Here is a 27,764-nt window from a genome sequence, read left to right as displayed (position 1 = left end):
GCCTCGCTGAGCGGCCCTTACCGGAGGTCTGTTCGCGCAGCCACGGTTTCCACTCCCAGTCATGGATTCAATTTCTTTTTCTCTTTTTCTTGGTTTGACCTCTAACTCAGCACAAGGTCAAATTTACACTGGCCGTGATCGAAGGTCCCGTAGTGAACCTTTCGTTTGAAAATAAAAAAGCCGAGCATGGCGGCCACTGCCACCACCCCGTTTGAAAAGGGAACGCGCCTATCTTAACATCCATCCATCCGATTAAAACTACGACATAACAGGCCTGCCTTCGCGGTTCCCGTCTTCTAACTGATTCCATCAAAAAGCGTTGCCGAGATCGTCATGTTGCCGGCGGCTGGCGTTAACTGGAGCGCCGTTCAATCTGTCGCCTGTGGGCGGGGAGAGGGCGCGCCTGCGTTCCGCTCGTGGCAGCGCTCTGAGGCGCACGCAGAAAACAGTCCGGTTTGCTTATCTCCGGCGTGGAGCTCGTACGCGTTTCAAGTTCAAAGCTGGCGCTTGAAAGAATAATAAATTAGGAGACCAGACCAACGCGGTTTTTCTGGCTCAGGACAGGCGAAGCTCTTCTGCGCGGCAGAATTTACGCACTCCCGAGCGGCATGGATACAGCGGGAAGCAGGGCACTAACCTACGAGAACACTCCCACGCGTCCTGACAGAAAATCAAGGAAAACCTCAACTTTAAGCGATAGATTTATTTTTATCCAACATTACAGACGCCCTAATCTTTATTTCTTTCAAGCAGCCGCTTTCAGGCCGAACTCAAAAGACGCGCGGGATGTCCTATTGGGTTGCTGAGATGTGCAAACCGCAGCGTGCTTCTCTCCTTCAGTAAAACCGAACTATGCAGATAAATCGAGAGCAGTGTCTCGGCCCAGGCAAGCCACCTTGTCGTCCGTTCGTATGAAGCGGTGCAAGCAAAGCGCCGTGCCAAACATGCGCTTAGCAAGCAGTCCAACAGTGCATTTTCGATTACCTTTCACAAAGGCACGATCGAAGCTCATGATTTGGTTCGTCGCACTATCTCCCTCCCCCATTCGGAGAGGGGAGATTACCTGAGCTAGAAAGCTAAACCACCCTTCGTGGTACCTCGAGGTGGACAAACCGTTTTTGAGAGGACAGTGCTCTTTGCTCAATTCCTTGACTGTGGTGGTAGTAATAAGATAATGGAACCATTGGGAGCAGTTCAGTTCCTCGGTTGATGCCTGACACCCCCGCCAGGAGATCCCGCGACCTCGAATGGCGAATGCATCATAAGTGGACAACCGAAAAGCCGGCGCCACAGAAATGGGATGAGGTTGGGTGCATGTAAACTGCTCTTTGTCAGCTAATTCTAGAACTTGGGCTGCAATCTAGTGACCATGGTTCTCAAAGTCGTATCGTTAACCTTGTCATTACCAGCTCTCAAAAAAGTGAGATCAGCATGAGCACGCTTTATGGCGACGGTCCAAGAAAGCAAGCGGATTCACTTTCATTTAAGCAGACCCTTGCTAACATTTACTGTAGCTCGTAAGAGTGAAACTCTACACTTAAGGACACATTTTAGAGAATCATCATCATCAGCCTGACTACACCCATGCAGGGCAAAGGCCTCTCCCATTTCTTTCCAATTAACCCTGTCCTTTCTCAGTTGCTGCCATTGTATCCCCGCAAACTTCTTAATCTCGTCCGCCCACCTAACTTTCTGCCGTCCCCTGCTACGTTTGCTTTCTCTTGGAATCCACTCCGTTACCCTTAAGGACCAGCGGTTATCTTGCCTTCGCGTTACATGCCCTGCCCAAGCCCATTTCTTCCTCTTTATTTCAACTAAGATGTCATTAACTCGCGTTTGTTCCCTCACCCACTCCGCCCTCTTCCGATCTCTTAACGTTACACCTATCATTTTCCTTTCCATAGCTCGCTGCGTTGTTCTTAACTTGAGCTGAACCCTCTTTGTTAGCCTCCACGTTTCTGCCCCATAGGTTAGTACCGGTAGGATACAGCTGTGGTATACTTATCTCTTCAGGGATATTGGTAAGCTACCATTCATGATCTGAGAGAACCTGCCATATGCACTCCACCCCATTCTTATTCTTCTAGTTATTTCCCTCTCAAGATCCGGATCTGCGGTCACTACCTGCCCTAAGTAGACATATTCTCTTACTACTTCCAGCACCTCGCTAACAATTGCGAACTGCTGTTCCCTTGCTAGGCTGTTGAACATTACTTTGGTTTTCTGCATGTTAATTTTTAGCCCCACCGTTCTGCTCTGCCTGTCTAACTGATTGATCATGCTTTGCAGTTCTTGTCCTGAGTGGCTTAGCAAGGCAATGTCATCAGCGAATCGCAAATTACTCAGGTATTCTCCATTAACCCTTATCCCCAACTGTTCCCATTCCAGTCCCCGGAATACCTCTTGTAAGCAGGCAGTGAGGAGCATTGGCGAGATTGTGTCTCCCTGCCTGACACCTTTCCGTATTGGAATTTTATTGCTGACTTTATGGAGAACTATAGTAGCTGTGCAATCGTTATAAATATCTTCCAATATTTTCACATAACACTTTTCTAGACCCTGATTCCGCAATGCCTGCATGACAGCTGAGGTTTCCACTGAGTCAAATGCTTTCTCGTAATCAATGAAAGCTATATATAGGGGTTGGTTATATTCTGCGCATTTCTCTATCACCTGATTGATAGTGTGAATGTGGTCTATTATCGAGTATCCTTTACGAAAGCCTGCCTGATCATTTGGTTGACTAAAGTCCATGGTTGTCCTGATTCTATTACCGATTACCTTAGTAAATACCTTGTAGGCAACGGAGAATAAGCTGATTGGTCTGTAATTCTTCAAGTGCTTGACGTCTCCTTTCTTATGAATTAAGATAATGTTAGCGTTGTTCTAAGTTTCTGGTACTGTCGAGGTCACAAGGCATTGCGTATACAGGGTGGCTAGTTTTTGTAGCACAATCTCTCCTCCGTCCTTCAACAAATCTGCTGTTACCTGATCCTCACCAGCTGCTTTCCCTCTTTGCATTGCTCCTAAGGCTTTCTTTACTTCCTCTTTCGTTACTGGCAGGATGTCCCATTGCTGTGCTCGACTGCCTCCCTCAGTAACTTGATGATTACATTCGCTACTGCATATATTTGTGTAGAACTCTTCGGCTAATTCAACTATCTTATCTATATTGCTAATGACATTGCCCTGCTTGTCTTTCAGCGCATCCATCTGGTTTTTACCTATGCCCAGTTTTCTCCTCACTGATTTTAGGCTACCTCCGTTCCTTAGAGCATGCTCGATTTTCTCCATGTTAAACTTTCTTATGTCGGCTACCTTGCGCTTATTTATTAACTTCGATACCTCTGCTAGTTCTATCCTGTCTGTTGAGTTAGACGTACTCATGCTTTGCCGTTTGTTAATCAGATCTTTAGTCTCCTGAGATAGTTTGCTGGTATCCTGTGGAACCATCCTACCACCTACTTCTGCGGCGCACTCTGTAACGATAGCTGTAAGATTATCATTCATTGTTTCAACACTACGGTCGTCTTCTTCAGTTAAAGCGGAAAATCTGTTTTGCAGCGACATTCTGATTCCTCTACTTTCTCTCTTAATGCTAACTCGTTAATAGCCTTTCGCTTCACCAGTTTCCTCCGTTCCCTCTTCAAATCTAAGCTAACACGAGACCTTACCATTCTGTGGTCGCTACAACGGACCTTACCGAGTACCTCCACATCCTCTACGATGCCAGGGTGTGCACACAGTATGAAGTCTATTTCATTTTTAGTCTCACCATTGGGGCTCTTCCAGGTCCACTTCCTATTTTCTCGTTTGCGGAAGAAGGTATTCATAATCCGTAAATTATTTCTATCTGCGAACTCTACTAATAACTCTCCCCTACTGTTCCTAGAACCTATGCCATAGTCACCTACCGCCTTGTCTCCAGCCTGCTTTTTACCTACCTTTGCATTGAAGTCGCCCATCAGTACAGTGTACTGTTATTTTACTTTGGTCATTGCCGATTCCACATCCTCGTAGAAGCTTTCAACTACCTGGTCATCATGGCTTGATGTAGGCGCATAGGCCTGCACCACCTCTAGCTTGTACCTGTTATTAACCCTGATTACGATAGCTGCCACTCTCTCGTTAATACTGTAAAACTGCTCGATGTTGCCAGCTATATCCTGATTAATGAGGAATCCCACTCCTAGTTCTCGCCTATCTGCTAATCCACGATAGCACAGTACATGCCCGCCCTCTATACGCCTCATCTGTCCTCCTAACCTCACTAAGCCCTATGACATCCCATTTAATACCGGCTAATTCCTCCAATAGCACTGCTAAGCTAGCCTCACTTGATAAGGTTCTTGCGTTAAACGTTGCCAGGTTCAGTTTCCAATGGCGGCCTGTCCGAAGCCAGAGATTATTAGCACCCTGCGCTGCGTCACAGATCTGACCGCCGCCTTGGTCAGTTGCTCCGCAGCCGCTGGGGACTGAGGGCCGAAGGTTAATTGGTTTGTTCGTAGAAGGTTGTGGCCAAGTACTACACCAGGGTGGCCAAATCCTGTTCTGGTGAGGAAGTGCGTTGTCGGTTCTGGTTACCGATATCAGGCCGCACTCCAAGCATGGTTATGCAATTCCATCGACACGCGGAGTTTTTTTTTTTAATCCGGCGGAGAATTGCGTGGCACCGGGATTCGAACCCCGGTCCTCTTGCATGCGAGGCGGATGCTCTACCTCTACGCCATCGCTGCATCGACTTTTAGAGAATAAGGGGCTCTAATTGACCCCCGCGCTTCAGATGTTCCTTATTTCTCTCTATATCTAGTAAAAGATATGTTAATCGTGTTTCGGGGCGCACTCGAGGAAGATCGCCGACACAATTTCAACTCCAGACCTTAGGAGGATATAGTGAAGCAGAAAGTAGTCAAGGGCTCATATCAACTGCTGCAGCGAATATGAATATTGTTTGTCGAAGCTGTTCACCGGGGTTCTTATCAATATGCCGAGCGACACGTAATGAGATAACCCTGCGGTTTGATCTGCAAGGGCGGGTAGCTGTAGAAATGGACTAGTCCTATACTTGACGGGGCAATTCTCTCGGCCGCAGGTGCTGGCGCAGGCATTGTCCTGGTGAGCCTTATGGTGGTCCTTGGCATGCACTTCGACAAGTACCTGGGCGTAGCCAGCGGCGTGCGGGACGCCGGTACCACCCTGTGCGCCTTCGCATTTCCCTCGCTGCTTTCCTTCCTCGACCTCAAGTACGGCCTTCGCGGCACCCTGCTCATCTACAGTGGCCTGTCGATGCACGTCACTGTCGTGGCCTTCTTCCTATGGCTGCGAGCGGAACACACGGCCGCCACCATCCGCGCAGAGCCAGCAGGCGCATCTCCTCCGCCTGCGCACAAAACCAGTGCCACCGAGGCACCCCTGAGCGGGCCACATGGCGCTCGAGCATCGTGGCCCTTGTTCCGGTCCGAGGGCACACCAGATGAGTCCTTCCTTGAGAAATTCTCCATTTTAACAGCCCCCCGGTTCTACGTAGTCGTGGTTGGCGCCGTCGTCGAGATATACGGCTACAACGCGTTCCTGGAAACCATCGACAACTACGCCGTCGACAAGGGCGCTGCACAGAGCGACGCCGATATGACCGTTACGTACGCGACAGTGTTGGAAATTGTGGGCTACGTGGCCGTACCTCTCATCGCCGACTTGAACGTTATCCGTCGTACTACGCTGGTGACATTGTGCTTTGCGCTGCTTACGGTCCTCTACGCGCTCGCGCCGCACGCGCAGTGGGCGGCGCCGTACATAGCTGTGGACGCCTTCCTGGTGATGTTCGTCGCTGCCACCAGCTCCCTGCGGTGCTCTATAATGACTGAATTCTTCGGCGCAGTCCAGGTTCCCATCTGTATGGCGGCCGCCGGAGTGCTACTCGTCCCCATGCAACTCATTAGTCCGTCGATCATAGGTAAGTGCGGCTACGCTATGAATAGGACGGGTATGACGCGATATCCAACCATGCTTGGGAACGTGTGGTAGAGATTATCTTTGCATCTATGCAATCCAGGAGTTTAGAAGTGAACGTTTAAGCTGAAAGCTGCGTGCGTAATTGCGTCATTTTAGAGGTTATATGGCGGTGCTGTCCGGCACTTAGAAGCACAATTAGCGTAATTTATTTTATGCAATCCCCACCCGTCTACACACCGGGTGAGGGGATGAGGAAGGGACGCGCAGGGCCGAATTCTCGCTGAAGAGGGTTCTCACACAGCTTCCACCCTCGCCGTTCGATGGCGTTCTACGTCACATCAGCGGTAAAAGGACGTGCTACGTCCGCCGCTTAAGAACGTGGGTGGCGCTGGTGAACACTCCCAAGGTTAGGTTATTTTTAAACATAAATACCCCTGAAAGCAGAAGGTTTGACAGCCGTCGCTGTAGCTCAGCGGTAGAGCACCGGACGCGTAATTCGGAGGTCGTGGGTTCGGATCCCACCGGCGGCATGTGGTTGTTTTTTCTTCTGCTTTTCTAATCAATTAGCTTTAAGCGATGACACATTCAGTAATATTGTAAATTGATCAACACCACAAAATAAGTAAACAAATTAAAAAACCCCTGTGCCCCTTGGTTTCTGTGGCTCTTGGCTTCTCTGAAAGTTTTATACTAGATTTTTTGTGCCCAATACATAGTCCACGCGTCCATGGATTCGCAGCGGCATCGAAACGCCACTCTCTTTCCTTATATAAATTTACGGTGAAGTAAGATCAGTGCTTTGAAATTCTTCCTAATCTCTTTGGTGCGTGTCGCCGGTGCGCTTAGTCAAGCTCAAGCGCACTGCTACGCCAGTGGGAGCATGCGAACAACACAATATAAGTGTAATGAGTGTGGAGGTATTAGGTGGGAGCTCGTCGTTACGCAAGTGAAGTGTACGTAACTAGCTCTCTGGCAAGGCAGATTAGTTAATGAAAGCTTTAAGAGGCAGGGGTGATAACGCGGTGTGCCAGGAAGCGATGGACACTGAGAACAGAGAGGACAAAGGTATGTTGTTCCTCGCCACCGGCGAAAGCCCCGAGGGCCGAGCAGCAGTCGACTGACCTCCTGCAGAATGTAACCATTCGGCGAAAGAAATACCCCCCCCCCCCCCCCCCAAGAAAGTCAAGGAAAGGTCGAGGAGAGACCTTCGCTCACGGCGAGCGACAGCGAATCGACCCAGGATAGTCAGCTCCAGGCATAATGACCAGACACGGTAAGGGAGAGACAGAAAGGCTAGAAATCAGGCATTGGAACTGCCATGGCTTCCGTAGAAAGTACAGAAATCTAAAAAAAATCCCCCTCCATAGCACCATTGTTCAGGGATGCAAACTTGTTCACAGACCCTTAAACAATTTTTTGAGTCCTAGAAGTTCTATACTCACAAATGGAAATTATTGCTTGTGACGCTAAACAGTTCAAACATTTACAACATGCTCAATGGTTCTCGTCAAGCCCGGTATCGCTGCAGGAAGCTGGCTGCTCTCCTACTCTAACGGGGTACGATGCGTCTTCGAATCAGACTTTCTTGGGATGGCATTGCGCACACGAACAAACGAACACAGGAAGAGGCAGAACATAGAAAGAGCGCACTTGCGCTCTTTCTGTCTTCTGCCTCTTCCTGTGTTCGTTTGTTCGTGTGCGCAACGCCATCCCAAGAAAGCTATGCACCAACTCGCCCAGCAAGAAGTTCTACATTATTCGAATCAGACAACGGCGAAAGCGGTGACCCTTTTAGCCACAACGGTGACTGCGATCTAACACCCGGCGTTCAACATGGATACTGCTTCAAGGAACCTCTGCTTCAAGGAACCTCGGCCTTCTAAGACACAAATTAAAACACGCTCCCTCTGAACTTAAACAACTTGCCTTCAACACACTAATTCGTCCGAAACTTGAGTATGCTTCCGTCGTATGGGATCCGCACTTAAAAAAGGATATAAAGAAACTTGAAATGATCCAAAGAAAAGCCGTCCGTTTCATTTTTAACGCTTACCATAGCTCTATCTCGCCATCCGTTCTGATGTCTACGAAGAACATATCCACTCTAGAAAGAAGGAGAGCACTCGCAAGGCTTAAATTTCTGTACTCATTTTACTCTAGTCAATTTAATATTAATGCTGCTCCCTATATATCCCCCCGTTCTACCCGACAGACACGCAATAGCCACAACCATAACCTTACCCCGTACTTTGCACGCACAAATACGTTCAAAAACTCATTTTTTCCCCGAACAATCACAACATGGAACTCACTGCCAGCAAATGTCTTTTCGACTCAGGATGCCGCTGCTTTTGAAAAGAGTGTCTTATTGTATGTGTAAACTTAACAATATCATTGCCCTCTGTTTGGTTTTCTTCTTTTATTGTTGCCGGAACGCTGGATTTGCGTAGTGTTTGATATTATTTTTGCTTTTTGAATGTTGCCCCCCTGCTTGGTCTCTATGACTGCAGTATGTGTAAATAAATAAATAAATAAAATACTGAAAAAATTTGCGCAGTAAAACTTCCTGATCTTCTAAGTACAACATGGACATCGAGCACGCGCTAACAGATCATATCGCACAAGAGATGCAAGGGGAGCATACCATTCCTTAATGTGTACAGCCCGCCAGGGAAAAGGCGCGCTGTCTATAGCTACGGATAAAAGATGCGAGAAAAATAACCTAGGACAATGGTCTGGCGATCTTAGTAGACTTCAGCGCAGAACACAAGAGTTGGGGACGGGTAGGCTAAACCACTAGGGGCAAGAACCAGGCTCTGACGGCTGCACAAGCGGACAGGGACCTGGTAACGGATTCTACGAAGCCGACTAAACTGGAAACAGTGTCATAAGGGACACGTACCCAGGGCTCCCCTTTGAGAACAGCACCAACGACTTTTCAGGGGAAAACACGACCAAGAGCCTTGGCATTGACTCCACCCTGATGGTATCGTTGGCCACAGTAAGGGTCAGCTGAAGGTTCGGAGAAGCAAAAATAACAGACTGATATGCTTTAAGAGCGGATTTCGAAAAGGATCCGATTGAAGCCATCGAAGTGTGGAGCAAGGGAATCCGCAAGGAGTACCAAAGAACCACCAAGACCGTGAAAAGGACAGACGGTGTTCCTAAAATTGGTAACCTTCTCCGTTTATGGGAAGAAGAGGTTGAGGAGACAGAGCGGCAATAGGAAGCCCAAGCTAGAGATTACCGAGATCATCGCCAAGGCAGAGCAGTATTCGAAGGCGCTCTCTGAGCAAACCTGGAGGAAACTCTGCGACTCACTCAAGGGAACGCTAGGGATGGCCAAGACTTGCGTGTTGCTGAGGAATTTTATCGATCCGACCAAATCTAAAGCGGAAAGTAGCAAGGCGCTTCTCAGAATCGCCCATAACTATCCGGGTTACGATTTGTAATTATTAGACATGATAAAAAAAAGTACGTGAGAGATGTGGACATCCCCGGCTGCACGGAAGCGTATCAAGGGATTGAAAATGAGGAACTCGACCGTTCCTTGACGAAAGGAGAGATGTGCGCGGCGGTCAGAATGGCTGTCAAGAACACGGAGGCGCGAAAGATCGGCAATTCCGTTATAAGAAATCTAAGGGCGCAACTCCTTCGGAGCATCACGAAATTTTAAACGGCTTCTCGAGGCAGAGACTGCGCCGGAGGAGTGGCGGCTCGAAGAGATCAGCACCATCCCCAAGCCAAGTGAGAAGCCGAGCTTCGAAAATCTTCAGTCTATCTCACTGACCTCGTCCTTAGGCAAACTTTATGAGAGGATTGAGGCTTGAAATCTATTTGGAGGACAATGACCTCATGCCACGGCCTAAGCTATCGGCTCAAGACGTCCTTCTTCTCCTCACTGAAATTCTTAGCAACGTTCCAAAGTATGGAGAGCACGTGATCATGGCCCTCGACCTCAAGAGAGGGCACTCGACAACGTTAGCCCCAAAGCCATACAAGCGGGGAAGAAAGATTCATGTTTGCCTCAAGGCCTTCCTTACGGACAATATAGCGACTATGGAGATGCCGACGATACAAAGATTTGGACGACGGAGCGCTCGTTGGGTCTCAAGATGGAGAAGCTCAAAACTGCCGCCGCCTATGTCGACTGCTACGGAAGGACAATGGGGCAGTCATGTTCGCTCGGAAGGTCTGAACCACTCAGAGAAAATACACCTATATATGAATTTAAAGTGAGCCTCATAACAATGTAGCTGGAAGTCGCATACCAGAAGTACAAGTGCTCAGAATCCTGGGAACGTGGACTCAGTGCAATCCGAGGACGGGTCACACGACCAGGCAGCTGTCTGAATCTGCGGCCAAAATACCAAAAAGGATTGCGAGAGTGACGAACAGAAGGAAGGGGATGTAGGAAGAAGACACGTCGAAGTTAGTGAGGGTGCTAGAGGTGACCACAGCAACTTACATTCTTTCTCATGAACACCTGCACCAGAAGGATAGGGAACCAGTATAGGCGATTTTCAAGGCGTACAAGAGGGCGCTGGCGCTTCCATTAACCTGCCGTGACCTGCATCTTTGTGTCTTCATTTTCTCATGCCACTATCCCCACAGGCATCGTTTATTGTTAGAACTTTCATAGCTTTTAAGAATTTATCGCTTTTATCCGCCCCATTACACCGCCCCTGCCGTTGACTCGGCGTACAGCTTGTCTTGAGACAACTTAATGTGTACTGTGCGATGTCAGTGCACGTTAAAAACCCCAGGTGGTCGAAATTTCCGGAGCCTTTCACTGCAGCGTCCATGGCCTGAGTCGCCTTGGCACGTTAAACACCAGTAAATCAAACTTAATGTGTGTGCACCTTTAGAATAACCTTCAGTTGTAAGTCAACGCCTGTGTTGTACGTTCGTTCGCGGTGTCCTCTTTTAAGCTGCCAACAAGAACGGCAAGCGCAAAGCTAGTGTACATAAACACGTACGAAGAGCGCATGGAAGCGAAACTTGTATCTCAAAAGATGAGGCTGCAATGAACAACGACGATACGAGCTCTCCTCCTGGTACTGGGCTATTATTACAATATACAGGAGACTGAGCAGCCGGCAGACACCGGACATGATAGCGCCTGCTCCCAAGCACATACATTCTCTCGTTCATGAAAGCAGGCGTACGGCCAGCGTGGAAGCATTAACCAAGACCCATCAAAACAAGAAGATCACTTACATAGATGCGGTACTGTCCGAAAACGGAAGAGATGCGATAGTGACCGTGGTAGACTCCCAGCTAAAGGGGACGGTCGCCGCATCGCTAACTGCACCGTGTCTGACGCCGAGGAATCCGCCACTGCTCTAGCGGTCGCTGCGAACAACAGGTATGGGCGGTCACTACTAATTATCACAGGCTCTCAACAACCTTGCCTGCGGTTCACTACCGATAGGATTGGCTAAAAACCGGCCGGCATCTATAAGGCCGGTGTAAAACGCTAAGAAAACACCACATACTTTGGGCTCCGGGGCACGACGGCACCAACGAGAATCTCAGGAACGCCTCGAAATCTGGAAGTGGAACTGCTGCGGCTTCCGCAGTGAAGAAAGCCAGCTCAAACCACTACATTAGAAATGCTTTATTCTACCGGACGTAATCTGTCTCCAGGAAACGGGATCACCTCCTACTCTTTCGGGATACTATACGCCTGCCATGCAGACACGGGTACCGTGGTCGCCATGCTCATATCGAATGCTATAAGTTTAAATAAGGCACGGCCTTCAAGACAGAAATGGCACAGGTCCTGATGGAGCTAGTACAGCAAAAGCGGGGCAAGAAAATGAACTTCATTTTTTCACGTTCGTAGGCCTCCCCGGCAGGCGAGATGCGACTTTGGGCCACTTTTACAGGCTATCAAAGTAGCAGCGGCCGGAAACTGTATAGTAATTGTAGGAGACTTAATCGCTCCCGGCAAGGACTGGGAATACGACAGGGAAACCTGTAAGCGCAGAAATTAAGCTAGGGTCGCCGACGTCGTGGGGCTTCAGCTGGTGACGGATTTCACACCGCCTACTCGTATGGGAAACTCTCAGCCGAGACGCATACCAAGGTTTTACTTTCACGAGGAATGCCACAGATGTGCCTTAAAGGAACACAAACGAGGCTTTAGGAAGTGATCCCGGCATGATCAGCATCTTGACCGCAACAAGCAAATCCAAGCGATCATTAGGCCAAATAAGGATCACCGATTGGGAAGCGTACCGGAATGTTTACGAAGCAGACAGTACTGGTAAGCTCCATTGGCACCTGAAGCAAGCAGCTTCGCTATCTACTTCAGTGGGTTACCAAGACCACGGAAGCCCCGGAGGTGTGTTGGCGCCTTATGCATCTCTGGGAAGCGCAGGGGGGGGGGGGGGGGGGGGGTTAATACGAAGGTGAAAAAAAAGAACAAAAAGCAAATGAAGAACTAAATGTCTAAATTGCATTGCTCACGGCGAAGGCACAGAAATACACCAACCAACTGGCACAGCTAAACTGGCGACAATATTGTAATTCCTTGAGAGGCACACTGGCCACGACTAGGACATAGACAATCCTACGCAGTCCCATCTACCCGAAAAATCCGAGCCAAAACCAACCGCTTTGAAGCATTGCTTACCGGTAAGACGGAGGAGGTCAAGACTTATTCAGGTCACTACAGAAAAGATACATCGGCCGTATTTCTGCCTGCTGACCGGGCTGCGCATAGACGCTTTGCGTCGTTAGGGGATGATTTGCCCGACCTGCGTACTGCCTCTTGTAGGTGGTAACGTGTGTCAAAAATTGAAAATCGTTTTTTTTTTTCGGGGGGGAGGAAATGGCGCAGTATCTGTCTCACATCTCGGTAGACACCTAAACTGCGCCGTAAGAGCAGAGATAAATGAAGGAGTGACAGAAGAGAGGACGAAAGAGGTGCCGTAGTGGAGGGCTCCGGAAATTTCGACCACCTGGGGTTCTCTAACGTGCACTGCTGACATCGCACAGTACACGGGCGCCTTTTGTTTCGCCTCCACCGAAACGCGGCCGCCGCGGTACAAAGGTTCGAACCTGGCCTATTCCTACTCCTAAATGAAGAAGGCTAACGGGTGCTCGAAAGGGCCTTCGACAACGTAGCCTACGACGCCATTATGAGGAATGCATTTTCACCTGTTACCTGGTCTTCTTGGCTTACAGGACGGCCACCATCGGCTAACGGGGTCTGCGCTCAAGCTTCACAAAAAAGCATTGCAATGATTTGAAGAAAATAGCGCCAGAGCATGCAAACCACGAAAAGACAAGGACGAGACACAAAGCGCTAACTCACAACTAATTTTACTGAAACCAGGCAGCGCCTTTATATGGCGAAGTTTCATTGAAAAAAGCAGGAGGAGGGCAGGAAAGGTAAAGATATCGAAGCGACCATCACAGCGAGCACACATGAGCAAGCGGTAACCAAAACAAAAACATTCATCATGTGTTCCGCAGGAGTGGTCCATGCTATCCCCTTAACGTGTGGGAAGACCTATGTTGGCCAGACTGGGCGCTGCATCAACGAGCGCTTGGGGGAACATGGCCGAAATTTATCAGATTTAAAGAATAAATATGCACATTTGGTAGCGCACATTATGGGTTGCGACGGATGCGAGGCACGATTCAGTCAGACTAAGATTCTTGGCAAAAGCGCAGATAAGAAGGCACGTGAATGTCTGGAGGCTTTTCACATAAGGAAACTTGGCAATAGGTGTGTCAGCACCCCATCTGTTTCACTTTTCTCATCCGGGTTCGAATTTTAGATGCCGCCCTTAAATAATCTTTGTTCACTTTTTGTTTTTGTTTTGGTTACCGCTTGCCCATGTGTGCTCGCTGTGATGGTCGCTTCGATATCTTTACCATTCCTGCCCTCCTCCTTCTTCTTTAAGTGAAACTTCGCCATATAAAGGCGCTGCCTGGTTTCAATAAAATTAGTTGTGAGTTAGAGTTTTGTGTCTCGTCCTTGTCTTTTCGTGGTTTGCATGCTCTGGCGCTATTTTCTTCAAATCAAGTATGCACCAACTCGCCCAAAAAGAAGTGTTAATGCATTGCAATGAGAAACCTTACAAGGCGCCTAGACTCGACCTCGGACATCGTATTGCCACGTTGTAGTGACGGCAGTCCAGCGGTCAGAAAGACAGCAACAAGACTTGCAAACAAAACTTTATTTGAGCTCACTTGCGCCCGCCAAAAGAACTAAACAGAATGGCAGCGTCGTAAGCAACAAACGTGCTCGTCAGTCGTCGAACTCGTCAGTCGTCAGTCGTCGAATCGTCGCTCGCTGCGTCGCTCAATTTAAAGCCGGCAAGGAAACTTCGAGATAACAGGTCAAAATCAACTACAGTAATCTGGAAAAACGTAGATGCAGTTCTTCATGGCTGTGATCAATCGAGATTAGTCCGGTCGCTTCTCGCCTCACGAACAAAAATGATAACGCCTCGTTCCTGCAGCCTTAAGCTCGAACGAACGGACGCTACAATGATACGTGGCATTAGCCCTCTCTCAAGCATTTCCTGGATGTTTTAAAATGAAAATAAACACGGAGAATGCAAACTTCGAGTTCTTTAGCGTTCATAGTAAGGTTTAAGGCGTACGACATGTACGACTTCCGGGCATGTGCATCGTCACTGGTCGTGCCGTCGGGGATGACTTCATAGTCTAGGTCACCGATGTGGCGGAGAACCCTGTACGGGCCAAAGTAGCGTCGCAGCCACTTTTCACTCAATCCACGTCGGCGAATTGGCGTCCATATTCAAACACGGTCACTTGGCTTGTAATGCGTGTCTCGTCGGCGCAGGTTGTAGCGTCGGGTGTCGGTGTGCTGCTGGTCTTGAATGCGAAGCCGCGCAAGTCTTCGGGCTTCCTCGGCGCGATGAACGCAGGCGGTGGCGTCGAGGTTGTCTTCGTCTGAAACCTGCGGGAGCATTGCGTCGAGTGTTGTCGTGGGCTTCCTGCCGTATGCAAGCTGGAATGAGGTAGACCTGATTGTCTCCTGGACGGCAGTGTTATAGGCGAAGATCACGTAGGGCAGAATGATGTCCCACGTCTTGTGTTCGGCGTCAATGTACATGTAGGCGATGGTTTTCTTCAGACGCTCTGTGAATTCGTTGGTTTACGGATGATAGGCAGTTGTCCTCCGATGGCTTGTCTGACTGTAGTTTAAGATGGCATGCGTCAGCTCCGCTGTAAATGCCGTTCCTCTGTCTGTAAGCACTTCGGGGGCACCGTGTCGCAGGAGCGTTCGTTCGACAAAAAATTTTCTGACTTCTGTTGCGGTAACGTTAGGCAACGCTTTTGCTTCGGCGCAGCGGGTCATGTAGGCGGTGTCCATGATGATCCACTAGTTACCCGATAATGAAGTCGGAAAGAGGGCCGAGGAGGTCCATTCCTATTTGCTGACACGGCTTAGTTGAAGGTGGTAAGGGGTTCAGGAGTCCGGCTAGTCTAATCGGAGGCGTTTTGCGTCGCTGACACTCATTGCACGCTTTCACGTAATGGGAAACGTCGAGAGCTAGCCGCGTCCAATAGCACTTCTGTATACGGTGCAAAGTGCGAGTAATCCCCAGATGCCCTGCAGTCGGCTCATCATGACATGCCCGCATAATTTCTTGCCTGATATTTTTGGACACGACACGAAGATGCACTGTCCTGTTGAGCGCGAAGTCCTTCTTCAGGAGGACATTACTGTGAAAGGCCAAGGATGACAGTTGGTGGTTGAACCCTCGGGGAGGAGATGCGGTCTTGCCTTTCAGATAATCAACTAGGCTTTGCAACTCAGGGTCCGAGCGCTGCCGCTGAGCGTCTAAGAAAGCGCCGTCGTCTTCCTCTTCCGGTGCTTCGTCGACGGGGGCTCGCGAGAAGCAGTCTGCGTCGGAATGCTGGCGGCCAGATTTGTACAATGCAGTTCTAATTCTTGAAGACGCAGGTTCCAACGAGCAAAGTGGCCAGATGACCTTTCAAATTGGTTAGCTAGCACAGAGCATAGTGATCGCTCACAACCTTGAATGGCCGTCCGTACATATAGGGGCGAAATTTCGACGTGCCCTAAATAATGGCGATACATTCTTCCTCGGTCGTCGAATAGTTGGCTTCGGCTTTCGACAGTGAACGGCTAGTGTATACGCGTTAACATTCTCCTTTCTACTATTTTTCCGAACGAGGACCGCTCCTATGCCCACACTGCTTGCATCGGTATGAATTCTGGTTTCGGCGTTTTCATCAAAGTGCCCGAGCACAGGAAGGGACTGTGAGCGGCGCTTCAGCTCTTTGAAAACTTCCACTTGCGCCGTTTCCCATTTAAAAAGCACGTCAGCCTTGATAAGTTGAGTCAAAGGTTCAGCGATGCTCGACAAGTTCTTGACGAATCGCCGCTAATAAGCGCACAATCCAAGGAATCTGCCCATTGCTTTCTCGTCATTAGGCTGTGGAAACTCTGCCGCCTTCTGAGGGTCTGGGCGAAGTCCAGCTTTAGTTACGACGTGACCAAGGAACAGCAGCTCCTCGTTGGCGAAGTGGCACTTCTCTGGTTTCAGTGTTAGGCCTGAAGACTTGATTGTTTCCAGCACTATTCGAAGCCTTCTGAGGTTGTCTTGAAAGCTTCAGGAGGAGTCAAAATTTTCATCTAAGTAGACGAGACAAAATTGACACTTCAAGCCTGCGAGCACTGTCTCCACTACTCGCTGTAACGTCGCTGGGGCAGAGCAGAGGCCGAATGGCATCACCTTGAACTCGAAGAGTCCGTCTGGTGTGATGAACGCAGTTTTCTCGCGATTTCTTTCTTCGACTTCAGTTTACCAGTAGCCGCTCCTCGGATCCATCGATGAGAGGTACTTAGCGTTGTACAGCCGATCCAATGTGTCGTCGATGCGGGGGAGGGGGTAGACATCCTTCTTGGGAGAGAGAAAGAGAGAGACTCTTTAATGAAATACAGAGAATTCAGCCGGCGTTTCAATATCGCTGGCTTGCTACTCTGCGTAGGGAGGGGAATTTGGGATATAAAAACAGGAGAGCAGCGTGGAAGAGGTAAAAGAAAAAAAAACGAAGATAAAATAAGGTCATGAAATGGGTACTAAGGATGCAATGGCGAGTATTGATGTAACCTATGGTATGATGGAGTGCATAGTCCGACAAATGGGCTGATGAAGTTCACTGAGCAAGGTGTGTTGCTGGGTGAGTTGGTTGGGGTACATATTGAGAAAAACAGCGCTTGCAGACTAACGACCAGAACAAGAAGGACACACAACTGCGCTGACAAACAACTTTTATTTCGGAAGGGAGCCGATCCGCGCCTTTTATACAGAACTGGAGGGAATGATGCGCACGCGCAAAGATCAGCAAAGTGGGAGCACGGAAAGAGCCAACACATAGACCAACTATTCTTATCGTCACTAATAACCAATAACGCAGCCAAAACAAAACGGGGGAAACAAAGGCAGGAAGCGTAAAGAAACAATTCCAAAAAGTTCTAAAAAGATCTCGAAGAAGCCAACAACCAACACGGCTTAACGAACGACGATGAAAGGTGACAAAGATGATGGCACTAAAAATTGAACAGACTGAAGCATAAAAGGTGCAGGAAAAGCCTGCGGAAGATGTAAAAAATCGGCACGGCTAAAAGATGACGGAATTAAAAGCGTTAAAACAGATAAAAGCATAAACCTGAGAAGCCGATGAGAATAAAAACAAGCAGGAAAGGTGGTCACTAAAAAATGAAATTGAACAGACAACATATCTCTAAAAACAAGCAATGAATCGTAAAAACGTGTGGGCGATAAAACCTAAGCATAGATAACAGAGAAGTTTTTACAGAAAAGTTTAAGATGGAAAACATCGTAAAAAGTGGGTGCCAACAAAACATCACGGGATGAAACCAGAAGAATGCACTGAATCAAGTCGAAGCAGAGAGGAATGAACACTCTTTGTCTAACAGGGCAACTGACGGTGTGCTAACGCATTCATCTTTTAGCTTGGTAATAGTGGCTGCTTCAATGATTTCTCGGGTCAGTTGACTTAAAATTTTTCGCCAGAATATCTGTTTCCTTGAAAGTGGGGGAGATGCGTCGGCAAGGACTGCAATCACGGCAGTGGATGGCCAAATTACCGGACCTTTTATCCTCAGCATTAGCTTTATGCTCTAGTAACAGCTTGTTAATACATCGGCCTGTTTGTCCGATGTACTTCCTGCCGCAGGGTAAAGGGATCGAATAGATAACGCCCGACGAGCATGCTACGAACGGATCCCGATGCCTAACTGTGCAGCCTGGAATTTTTTCCCCAGAGCCGTTGACCCATCTGCAGAGTCTAGAAAGACGGTGAGGAGCGGAGAAAATAACGTCTACCCCTGCCCTTTTTCCCATTTTTTTTAGATTGTGGGACGCTTGGTGGATGTAGGGTATTATAGCTACCTTTTAATTACGACTCTGCCCTTCCCTTGAGGTTAGGTTCTTTCCTTGCCTCGTTTTCAACATTTTCTGAGCAACTGAGGACAGGTGTAAGGCCGGGTACCCAGAACTGAGAAGCCTCTGTGCTTGGTTAAAGAAACTGCTCTCGAGACTGTGCTCGCAAGACTTGAGTAATGCATTATTGAAGGTGGCCTGGATTATGTTTCGTTTGACCAATTTCGAATGCGTTGACTCAAACGGTAAAAGTGGCTTATTGGCCCTTGGTTTGAAGATCCAGCATACGTGATCGGGTGAGAAGTGCAGCTTAAGTTCAAGAAAGCGAAGACAGCTATTTTCCGGAACTTCATACGTTAATACGAGGGGATGAAAAGACTCTCTAAAAATGGCTAGTACCTTGGAAACTTCGGTCATGAAAGCATTGCCTGGACATTCGAGAAAAATAAGATAATCATCGACATATCTGAATATCTTTTGTACCGGCAAATTTACAATCTTTTTGCTTACTTCTCTGTCACGCATGGCCAAGAAGAGGTCGCTCAGGATAGGGGCGATGCACGACCCAATACATACGCCCTGCTTCTGTATAAAAAGAGATCCATTCCACTCAGCATAAGTAGACCTGAGATAGACAGACAATAATTCTAAAAAGCCACTAGCAGAAACGCCACATGCATTTTGAAAGGCCACAACTCCGTGCTTGTCGATGCAATCATTCACACAATGGAGGATATCGTCATGCGGAATGGAATAGTAGAGGTCTTTCACGTCAACGGAGAAACCTGGGTAGGCCCTGCTTCTATATTCTCGCAAGAAGTGGATGGTATCATTTGAGGTTTTTACTAGGAACGGGTCTTCTACGGCGAGAAAGCTGAGATTGCCTTGAAGAAAGTTAGCAACCAATTTTTGCCAAGTGTCATTCTCTGAAACTATTACACGGAGCGGGCACTCGGGTTTATGTGTTTTTGCAGTAAAAAATAAGCTTAGGGACATTTTTCTGCTATCCGTTATCGAGCGGGAAAGTTTATCGAGGTTCAACCGTTGGCACAACTTTCTTGCTGTGCTCGTCGCAGCATGCTCGTCGGGCGTTGTCTATTCGATCCCTTAACCCTGCGGCAGGAAGTACATCGGCCAAACAGACCGATGTATTAACAAGCGGTTATTAGAGCATAAAGCTAATGCTGAGGATAAAAGGTCCGGCAATTTGGCCATCGACTGCCGTGATTGCAGTCCTTGCCGACGCATCTCCCCCACTTTCAAGGAAACAGATATTTTGGCGAAAAACTTAAAGGTGCACTGAAGAGGATTCTGAACATGTCTTTTTGCCGCGGGAACTCGATCCACACGTTCCTAGCATTCTTAGAAACAGTGCCTTATTGCCCTGTGTGGCCGATTTCCCCAATTAAAACGAATTAACTTCCGGCTCCCACCTTTTCTTTTGAATTCTGCCTCGTACGGTGGGCGGAGTCGACCAACGTGTTGAGCGCCTTTCACCCAGTCCCGAGGCTTTGCTTTCGCTTTATATTGTTTTTTTAGGTTCCCATGAATAAATAGTTTCATTCGCACATAATATAGCCGCAAAATAAGCCCGAAGAAATAAAGATACGCGCGGACTATTTGCTACTACGGACTACTACGTATTACTCCGCCGATGTCAGAGTGGCAAGCCGCCACGGGACTGGGTGAAAGGCGCTCGGCGCGTTGGTCGACTCCGCCCACCGTACGAGGCAGAATTAAAAAAAAAAAAGCCGGGAGCGGGACGTTAATTCGATTTAATTGGGGAAATCGGCCACACAGGGCAGTAAATCGCAGTTTCTAAGAAAACTCGGAACATGTAGATCGAGTTCCCGCGGCAAGAAGACAAGTTCAGATTCCTCTTCAGTGCACCTTTAAGTCAACTGACCCGAGAAATTATTGAAGCAGCCACTAGTACCAGGCTAAAAGATGAGTGCGTTAACACACCGTCAGTTGCCCTGTTAGACAAAGAGTGTTCATTCCTCTCTGCTTCGACTTGATTCAGTGCATTCTTTTGGTTTTATCCCGTGATGTTTTGTTGGCGCCCACTTTTTACGATGTTTTCCGTCTTACACTTTTCTGTAAAAACTTCTCTGTTATCCAAGCTTAGGTTTTATCGCCCACACGTTTTTACGATTCATTGCTTCTTTTTAGAGATCTGTTGTCTGTTCAATTTCATTTTTTAGTGACCGCCTTTCCTGCTTGTTTTTATTCTCATTGGCTTCTAAGGTTTATGCTTTTATCTGTTTTAACGCTTTTAATTCCGTCATCTTTTAGCCGTGCCGATTTTTTACATCTTCCGCAGGCTTTTCCTGCACCTTTTATGCTTCAGTCTATTCAATTTTTAGTGCCATCATCTTTGTCACCTTTCATCGTCATTCGTTTAACCGTGTTGGTTGTTGGCTTCTTCGGGATCTTTTTAGAACTTTTTGGAATTGTTTCTTTACGCTGTCTGCCTTTGTTTCCCGCGTTTTTTTTTTATTTTCTCGCTTGTTTTGGCTGCGTTATTGGTTATCAGTGACGATAAGAATAGTTGGTCTATGTGTTGGCTCTTTCCGTGCTCCCACTTTGCTGATCTTTGCGCGTGCGCATCATTCCCTCCAGTTCTGTATAAAAGGCACGGATCGGCTCCCTTCCGAAATAAAAGTTGTTTGTCAGCGCAGTTGTGTGTCCTTCTTGTTCTGGTCCTTCGTCTGCAAGCGCTGTTTTTCTCAAGATGAAGCTAACTGCGTGAAGAAATGCATGAAGGTAACGTGCAAGTGAATTTAGAGCTTATCAAAATGTCCAATGTCTTTTAAATATGTAAAAAGAAAGTTCATTGCAAGTCTCTGTTGCCTGAAGTAGGCTAAGGAACCTAAAACTCTGTCCATTGTTAGGGGCACTGGGCAGAGCTTCTGCATGCAATGTTCCTAGTACGCACGCTCGTTAGCATACGCAGGGCACTCAAGCAAGACATGTTCCACAGTTTCTATCGAGGCACAGTTGTCACAATGCGGACTGTTCATTTGTACAAAACGGTATCGCAAGCCGTTTGTATATGCAACATTCAGACGAAGTCGGTGATAAAGTGTTTCCAGTTGTCGAGAAATTCTGGGTGAGAGTCTTGATCTAAGATGTGGGTCGATTGAGTGAAGAAATTTGTACTCATGTGTTGGCAAACTCCAAAGCCGATACGTTTCTTCGTAAGCAAAACTTTTAGCCATTTGGGACGCATCAGATTTCGTGAAAAAGGCTCGAATGTATCTCCGATGTTGATGGCCCTTACGGGCCGCTTCATCTGCTTTTTCATTAGAGCCAGAATGCAACAGTGAGCAGGTACCCACTGAAATGTTATGCAGTGGCCTGTGGCAATAGCTAAGTGATGTATATAGCCGATGTCCAGGGAAACTGGCTGGTGATTCGTTTTCTTCAGCAGGTTGGCCAGGATCTGCAGAGATGCTTTTGAATCGGTGAAGATAACCCAATGGCCGGCGGTTCGGCGCAGGATGTAAGAAACAGCTTCCTTAATGCCGTGAAGCTCAGCTGTCGTAGAGGATGTCCTCCGCTGTCGCCGGTAAGAAAGGGCATGGCCTGTTGAGGGCACATAAAGGCCACAAGAAGAGGTTTCTTTAGTAGTTGAACCATCGGTGAAAATATGGGTGTGCTGCGTATATTCTTCGATTAAGTAGGCGAGAGTAGCTTGCAGAAGCGCTGCCTGTGGCATGCGGCTCTTTGCATTCCCACCTAGAACAGACTTCTTCACCTTTAGAGGAGAGAGTGTCCATGGAGGAAAGGCCAGAGGTAGTAGTTTCTGTGGCTGATTAATAGTAGGAAGGGGCAGGAGCTGTACTGCCTGGCCAAAGCTACAGTTTCTGTAAGTTAGGTGGACACGGTTTAGGAAGTGTGTGGGATTCCTCATTAATCAGGATATAGCTGGCAACATCGAGGAGTTTTACAGTATTAACGAGAGAGTGGCAGCAATCGTAATTAGGCTTAATAAGAGGTACAAGCTGAAGGTGGTGCCGGCCTACGCGCCTACATCAAGACATGAGGACCAGATCGTTGAAAGCTTCTATGAGGATGTGAAATCGGCAATGACCAAAGCAAAATCACATTACACTGTACTGATGGGCGACTTTAATGCAAAGGTAGGTAAAAAGCAGGCTGGAGACAAGGCGGTAGGTGACTATGGCATAGGTTTTAGGAACAATAGGGGAGAGTTATTAGTAGGGTTCGCAGATAGAAATAATTTACGGATTATGAATACCTTCTTCCGCAAATGAGCAAACAGGAAGTGGACGTGGAAGAGCCCCAATGGTGAGACTAAAAATGAAATAGATTTCATACTGTGTGCAGACCCTGGCATCGTAGAGTTTGTGGAGGTCCTCGGTAAGGGCCGTTGTAGCGACCACAGAATGTTAAGGTCTCGTGTTAGCTTAGATTTGAAGAGGGAACGGAGGAAACTGGTGAAGCGAAAGGCTATTAACGAGTTAGCATTAAGATGGAAGGTAGAGGAATTCAGAATGTCGCTGCAAAACAGATTTTCCCCTTTAACTGAAGAAGACGACCGTAGTGTTGAAACAATGAATGATAATCTTACAGCTATCGTTACAGAGTGCGCCGCAGAAGTAGGTGGTAGGATGGTTCGACAGGATACCAGCAAGCTATCTCAGGAGACTAAAGATCTGATTAAGAAACGCCAAAGCATGAGGACGTCTAACTCTACAGACAGTATAAAACTAGCAGAGCTATCGAAGTTAATAAATAAGCGCAAGGTACCCGACATAAGAAAGTTTAACATGGAGAAAATCGAGCATGATCTAAGGAACGGAGGTAGCCTAAAATCAGTGAGGAGAAAACTGGGCATAGGTAAACACCACATGTATGCGCTAAAAGACAAACAGGGCAATGTCATCAGCAATATGGATAAGATAGTTGAATTACCCGAAGAGTTCTACACAAATCTATACAGTAGCGAATGTAATCATCAAGTTACTGAGGGAGGCAGTCGAGCACAGCAATGGGACATCCTGCCAGTAACGAAGGAGGAAGTAAAGAAAGCCTTAGGAGCAATGCAAAGAGGGAAAGCAGCTGGTGAGGATCAGGTAACAGCAGATTTGTTGAAGGACGGAGGAGAGATTGTGCTACAAAAACTAGCCAGCATATATACGCAACGCCTTGTGACCTCGGGAGTACCAGAAGCTTGGAAGAACGCTAACATTATCTTAATTCATAAGAAACGAGACGTCAAGGACTTGAAGAATTACAGACCAATCAGCTTATTGTCCGTTGCGTACAAGGTATTTGCTAATGTAATCGCTAATAGAGTCAGGACAACCTTGGACTTTGGTCAACCAAATGATCAGGCAGGCTTTCGTAAAGGATACTCGACAATAGACCACATTCACACTATCAATCAGGTGATAGAGAAATGCGCAGAATATAACCAATCCTTATATATAGCCTTCATTGATTACGAGAAAGCATTTGACTCCGTGGAAACCTCAGCTGTCATGCAGGCATTGCGGAATCAGGGTGTAGAAGAGTTTTATGTGAAAGTATTGGAAGATATTTATAACGATTGCACAGCTACTATAGTTCTTCATAAAGCCAGCAATAAAATTCCAATACGGAAAGGTGTCAGGCAAGGAGACACGATCTCGCCAATGTTCTTCACTGCCTGCTTACAGGAGGTATTCCGGGGACTGGAATAGAAACAGTTGGGCATAAGGGTTAATGAAGAATACCTGAGTAATTTGCGATTCGCTGATGACATTGCCTTGCTAAGCCACTCAGGACAAGAACTGCAAAGCATGATCAATCAGTTAGACAGGTAGAGCAGAACGGTGGGGCTAAGAATTAACATGCAAAAAACCGAAGTAATGTTCAACAGCCTAGCAAGGGAACAGCAGTTCGCAATTGGTAGTGAGGTGCTGGAAGTAGTAATAGAATATGTGTACTTAGGGCAGGTAGTGACCGCAGATCCGGATCATGAGAGGGAAATAACTAGAAGAATAAGAATGGGGTGGAGCGCATATGGCAGGTTCTCTCAGATCATGAATGGTAGGTTACCAATATCCCTGAAGCGAAAAGTATACAACAGCTGTATCCTACCGGTACTTACCTAAGGGGCAGAAACGTGGAGGCTAACAAAGAGGGTTCTGCTTAAGTTAAGAACAACGCAGCGAGCTATGGAAAGGAAAATGATAGGTGTAACGTTAAGAGATCGGAAGAGGGCGGAGTGGGTGAGGGAACAAACGCGGGTTAATGACATCTTAATTGAAATCAAGAGGAAGAAATGGGCTTGGGCAGGGCATGTAATGCGAAGGCAAGATAACCGTTGGTCCTTAAGGGTAACCGAGTGGATTCCAAGAGAAGGCAAACGTAGCAGGGGACGGCAGAAAGTTAGGTGGGCGGATGAGATTAAGAAGTTTGCGGGGATACAGTGGCGGCAACTGACAAAGGACAGGGTTAATTGGAGAGACATGGGAGAGGCCTTTGCCCTGCAGTGGGTGTAGTGGGTATAGTCAGGTGTAGATGATGATGAAGATGGTTTAGGAAGTGCTTCTTCCCTTGCAGGACATAGCGGAGATGGGTACACAAAGTTTCCTGGGCGGCAATCCCCTCTAGTGGGAGACATCCTGCCTCCGCTACTGTTCCTGATGCAGAGGAACCCTTTGGGAGGCCAAGACATATTCGCAGGCAGTCGTTCCGTGCGGTATTGAGAGTGTTATTGCTTGATGTAGATAATCTTTGAAGCACTGGTAGACAGTAGCGCAAGGTTCCTTCAACGTAGGCTTTCTCAAGCAGAATCATTGATCGGCAGTTGCTACCCCACCTTGTTCCCGCAATGAACCTAAACACTTGCGATGCTGCAGTGATCCTCTCGCGGAGTTTTTTGATCTGAGGTGTCCATGACAGATTATAGTCGATTACAACACCCAGGAATCGCTGAGATCGTACATATGGCAGCGATCGTCCGCCTAGGAGCAGCGGATATCGGGTCATCGTTTTTCTTGTAAACGCCATTGCAACTCTTTTCTGGCGAGAGACGAAGACCTCTGGAAGCCAGGTACATCGAAATGTGCAATAGCGCTCTCTGTAGACGTTGCTGGGTGATATAGCGCGAACGTGTTGCGGTCCAGATGCAGATGTCATCAGCATAAATTGTTATACGGACCCCTCGCGGAAGGTTTCTTCTTATGTGTATAAGGGCAATATTGAACAGGAGAGGGCTGAGCACCGCTCCCTGTGGTACGCCCCTCTCCACTGCGTGAAAGCGTGTTGGACCGTTTGGAGTGGTCATAAAAATTTGCCGTTCTTTTAAATAATGCCCAATCCACTTGTATAGCCCTCCTCCAAGGCCAAGACTGCCAAAGGCTGCGAGAATTGCATGGTGAAAGACAGAGTCAAAGGCGGCCTTGATGTCTAGAAAAACGGCTGTCGGGATGTACCCAGCATGAAGGTACTCCTCAATTGATGAGACGAGGGCGATGATATTGTCAGTCGCAGACCTGTTTTGACGGAACCCGTTCATTTCTTGGGGGAACTCATTTCGGCTTTCTAGGAACCAAGTTATGCGTTTGCAGATCATGCGCTCCATGAGCTTACCTACGCAGCTCAGTAGGGCAATGGGCCGGAATGATGCGTAGCTTGTTGGCTGCTTACAGGGTTTCAAAACGGGCACAATTTTTGCCAGCTTCCATTCCGTGGGGACCTCACCAGCCATCCAGGAAGAATTGTAATACTCCAGGAGTCGAAGACGGGAGGTGTGGGGTAGCTTTGCAATGGCGTCATAGGTCACCTCATCATGACCCGGAGACGTGTGTCTGTTTGTCTCCGCGATAGCTGTGGATAGTTCTTCCATTGTGAATGGCAGGTCAAACGCTGGCCTTTGAGATGCCTGTTTGACCATCTGCGGAGAGTGTCGAATGCCCTGACCCTGCCGACACTAGCCTGCAGTATTCTTCTGAGACTTCTTTTATAGATTTTTGTTCGTGAAGGGAGAGTGCCGCGAAATGGTGGAGTTGTTGAAGTGGCGTGCGCATACCTCTAACTATCAGCCAAATATTGGTTACTGGTTGGTGCACATCCAGCGTAGAACAAAACTCACGCCACTTTTGCTGACTGAGTTTATCCATGTAGCGTCGAATGTGACGTTGTGCCCGTCGGCATGCACGTAGGTCATCGAGGCTTTTTGTGCACAGAGCTTTCCTTTCAGCTCGCCTGCGTATAGCGCAAAGCCTTTGGAATGTGTCATCATTTGAAGGTAGGTTATCATTCTTAGCTGTAATTTGTGTACTCGCTCTCAGGCAATACGCCATTGTCGATGCTAATTCCTCATTGCGAGTTGCCGCAGTAACTCCTCTGCTTACAGCGTCCTTGTATGCGTCCCAGCTTGTAGATTTAAAAAGGAATTTCGTTGGGTTCCTCTGCGCATGGAAAGCCGATATGAGGATTGGGTAATGGTCGCTTCCGCGTGTCTCCAAATCAGTGCACCAGCCAAAGTTGTGGGCGAATGAACTTGTGACAAACGTCACGTCGATGCTGCTGGTAGTCGTCGGGCCTCGGAGGTAGGTGATGCTGCCGTCATTTAATGGCTGAACTGAATGCTTGGAGAGAAGTTTTGCAAGCTTGGCACCTCGGGCACATGTATGTGAGCTGCCCCAAATTTCATTATGAGCATCGAAGTCTCCGCAAATAATACGTGGAGAGGGCGTCCTTGTTATCAAGTTTTCAAGTCTCAAAGCATCAAATGGCGTGCCTGGCTCAAGATAAACTCCAATCAGAGTGTACTGTTGTCCGGCAATAATTGTGACAGCGCACACGTATTCATTGTCGCTGTGTGGCGGGACATCAACCGGCGAGGCCGGGATATCCTTGCGAAAGCCTATCAGCAATCTGCTGACATTATCTGGTCGTTGTGAATGATGAAAATAGTATCCGTGGGGTCGGAAAGTTTCCTCGACGCGTGATTCACAGATGACTATGAAGGGGAAGCGGTACGCTCGCACGAGCTGTCGGAAATCTGAGAGTTTAGAGCGTAGCCCGCGAGCGTTCCACTGGAAAATGGTGCATGTACGAAAGATGTTGTGGATTGTCAGCTGCGGTGAAGTTCTCATTGTGGAAGCCATGATTACTGAAGTGTGGTATTAAGCCCCTGCGGAGCGTAGGAGACCGACACCAACGGCTCCATTGCAAGGACAGCTTCTACTTCTGGGAGTCCTCCTGACGAGGGATTTGCACGGATAAGAGCCGCAAACAGCATCGGAATCAGTAGGCATGTGACATCTTGTTCAGAGCTTCCGGTTTGCTGCCTGCCGCTGATCTGGGCTCCTCGATGGCTGAATGACGTCGTCACGAAGGATTACCTCAACTTGCTTGCAGATA

General features: G+C 47.9%; 1 protein-coding gene across 1 annotated transcript in view; it reads left to right on the top strand.

Annotated features, from left to right (window-relative positions):
- LOC149325686 (monocarboxylate transporter 2-like) overlaps positions 1–27,764 on the top strand; it is a 150,015-nt gene that overhangs the window by 107,023 nt on the left and 15,228 nt on the right. Inside the window, exon 4 of the mRNA XM_089564365.1 lies at positions 5,093–5,953. Within this exon, the coding sequence (XP_089420491.1) occupies positions 5,093–5,953 (861 nt within the window). The remainder of the gene's footprint in view (positions 1–5,092; positions 5,954–27,764) is intronic.

The sequence above is a fragment of the Amblyomma mixtum genome, chromosome 10 (genome assembly GCF_055824585.1).
Source record: "Amblyomma mixtum isolate Tamu chromosome 10, ASM5582458v1, whole genome shotgun sequence".
NCBI lineage: Eukaryota > Metazoa > Arthropoda > Arachnida > Ixodida > Ixodidae > Amblyomma > Amblyomma mixtum.
Note: the sequence above shows the minus strand (reverse complement) of the source record. Positions and strands in the feature narration are given on the sequence as shown.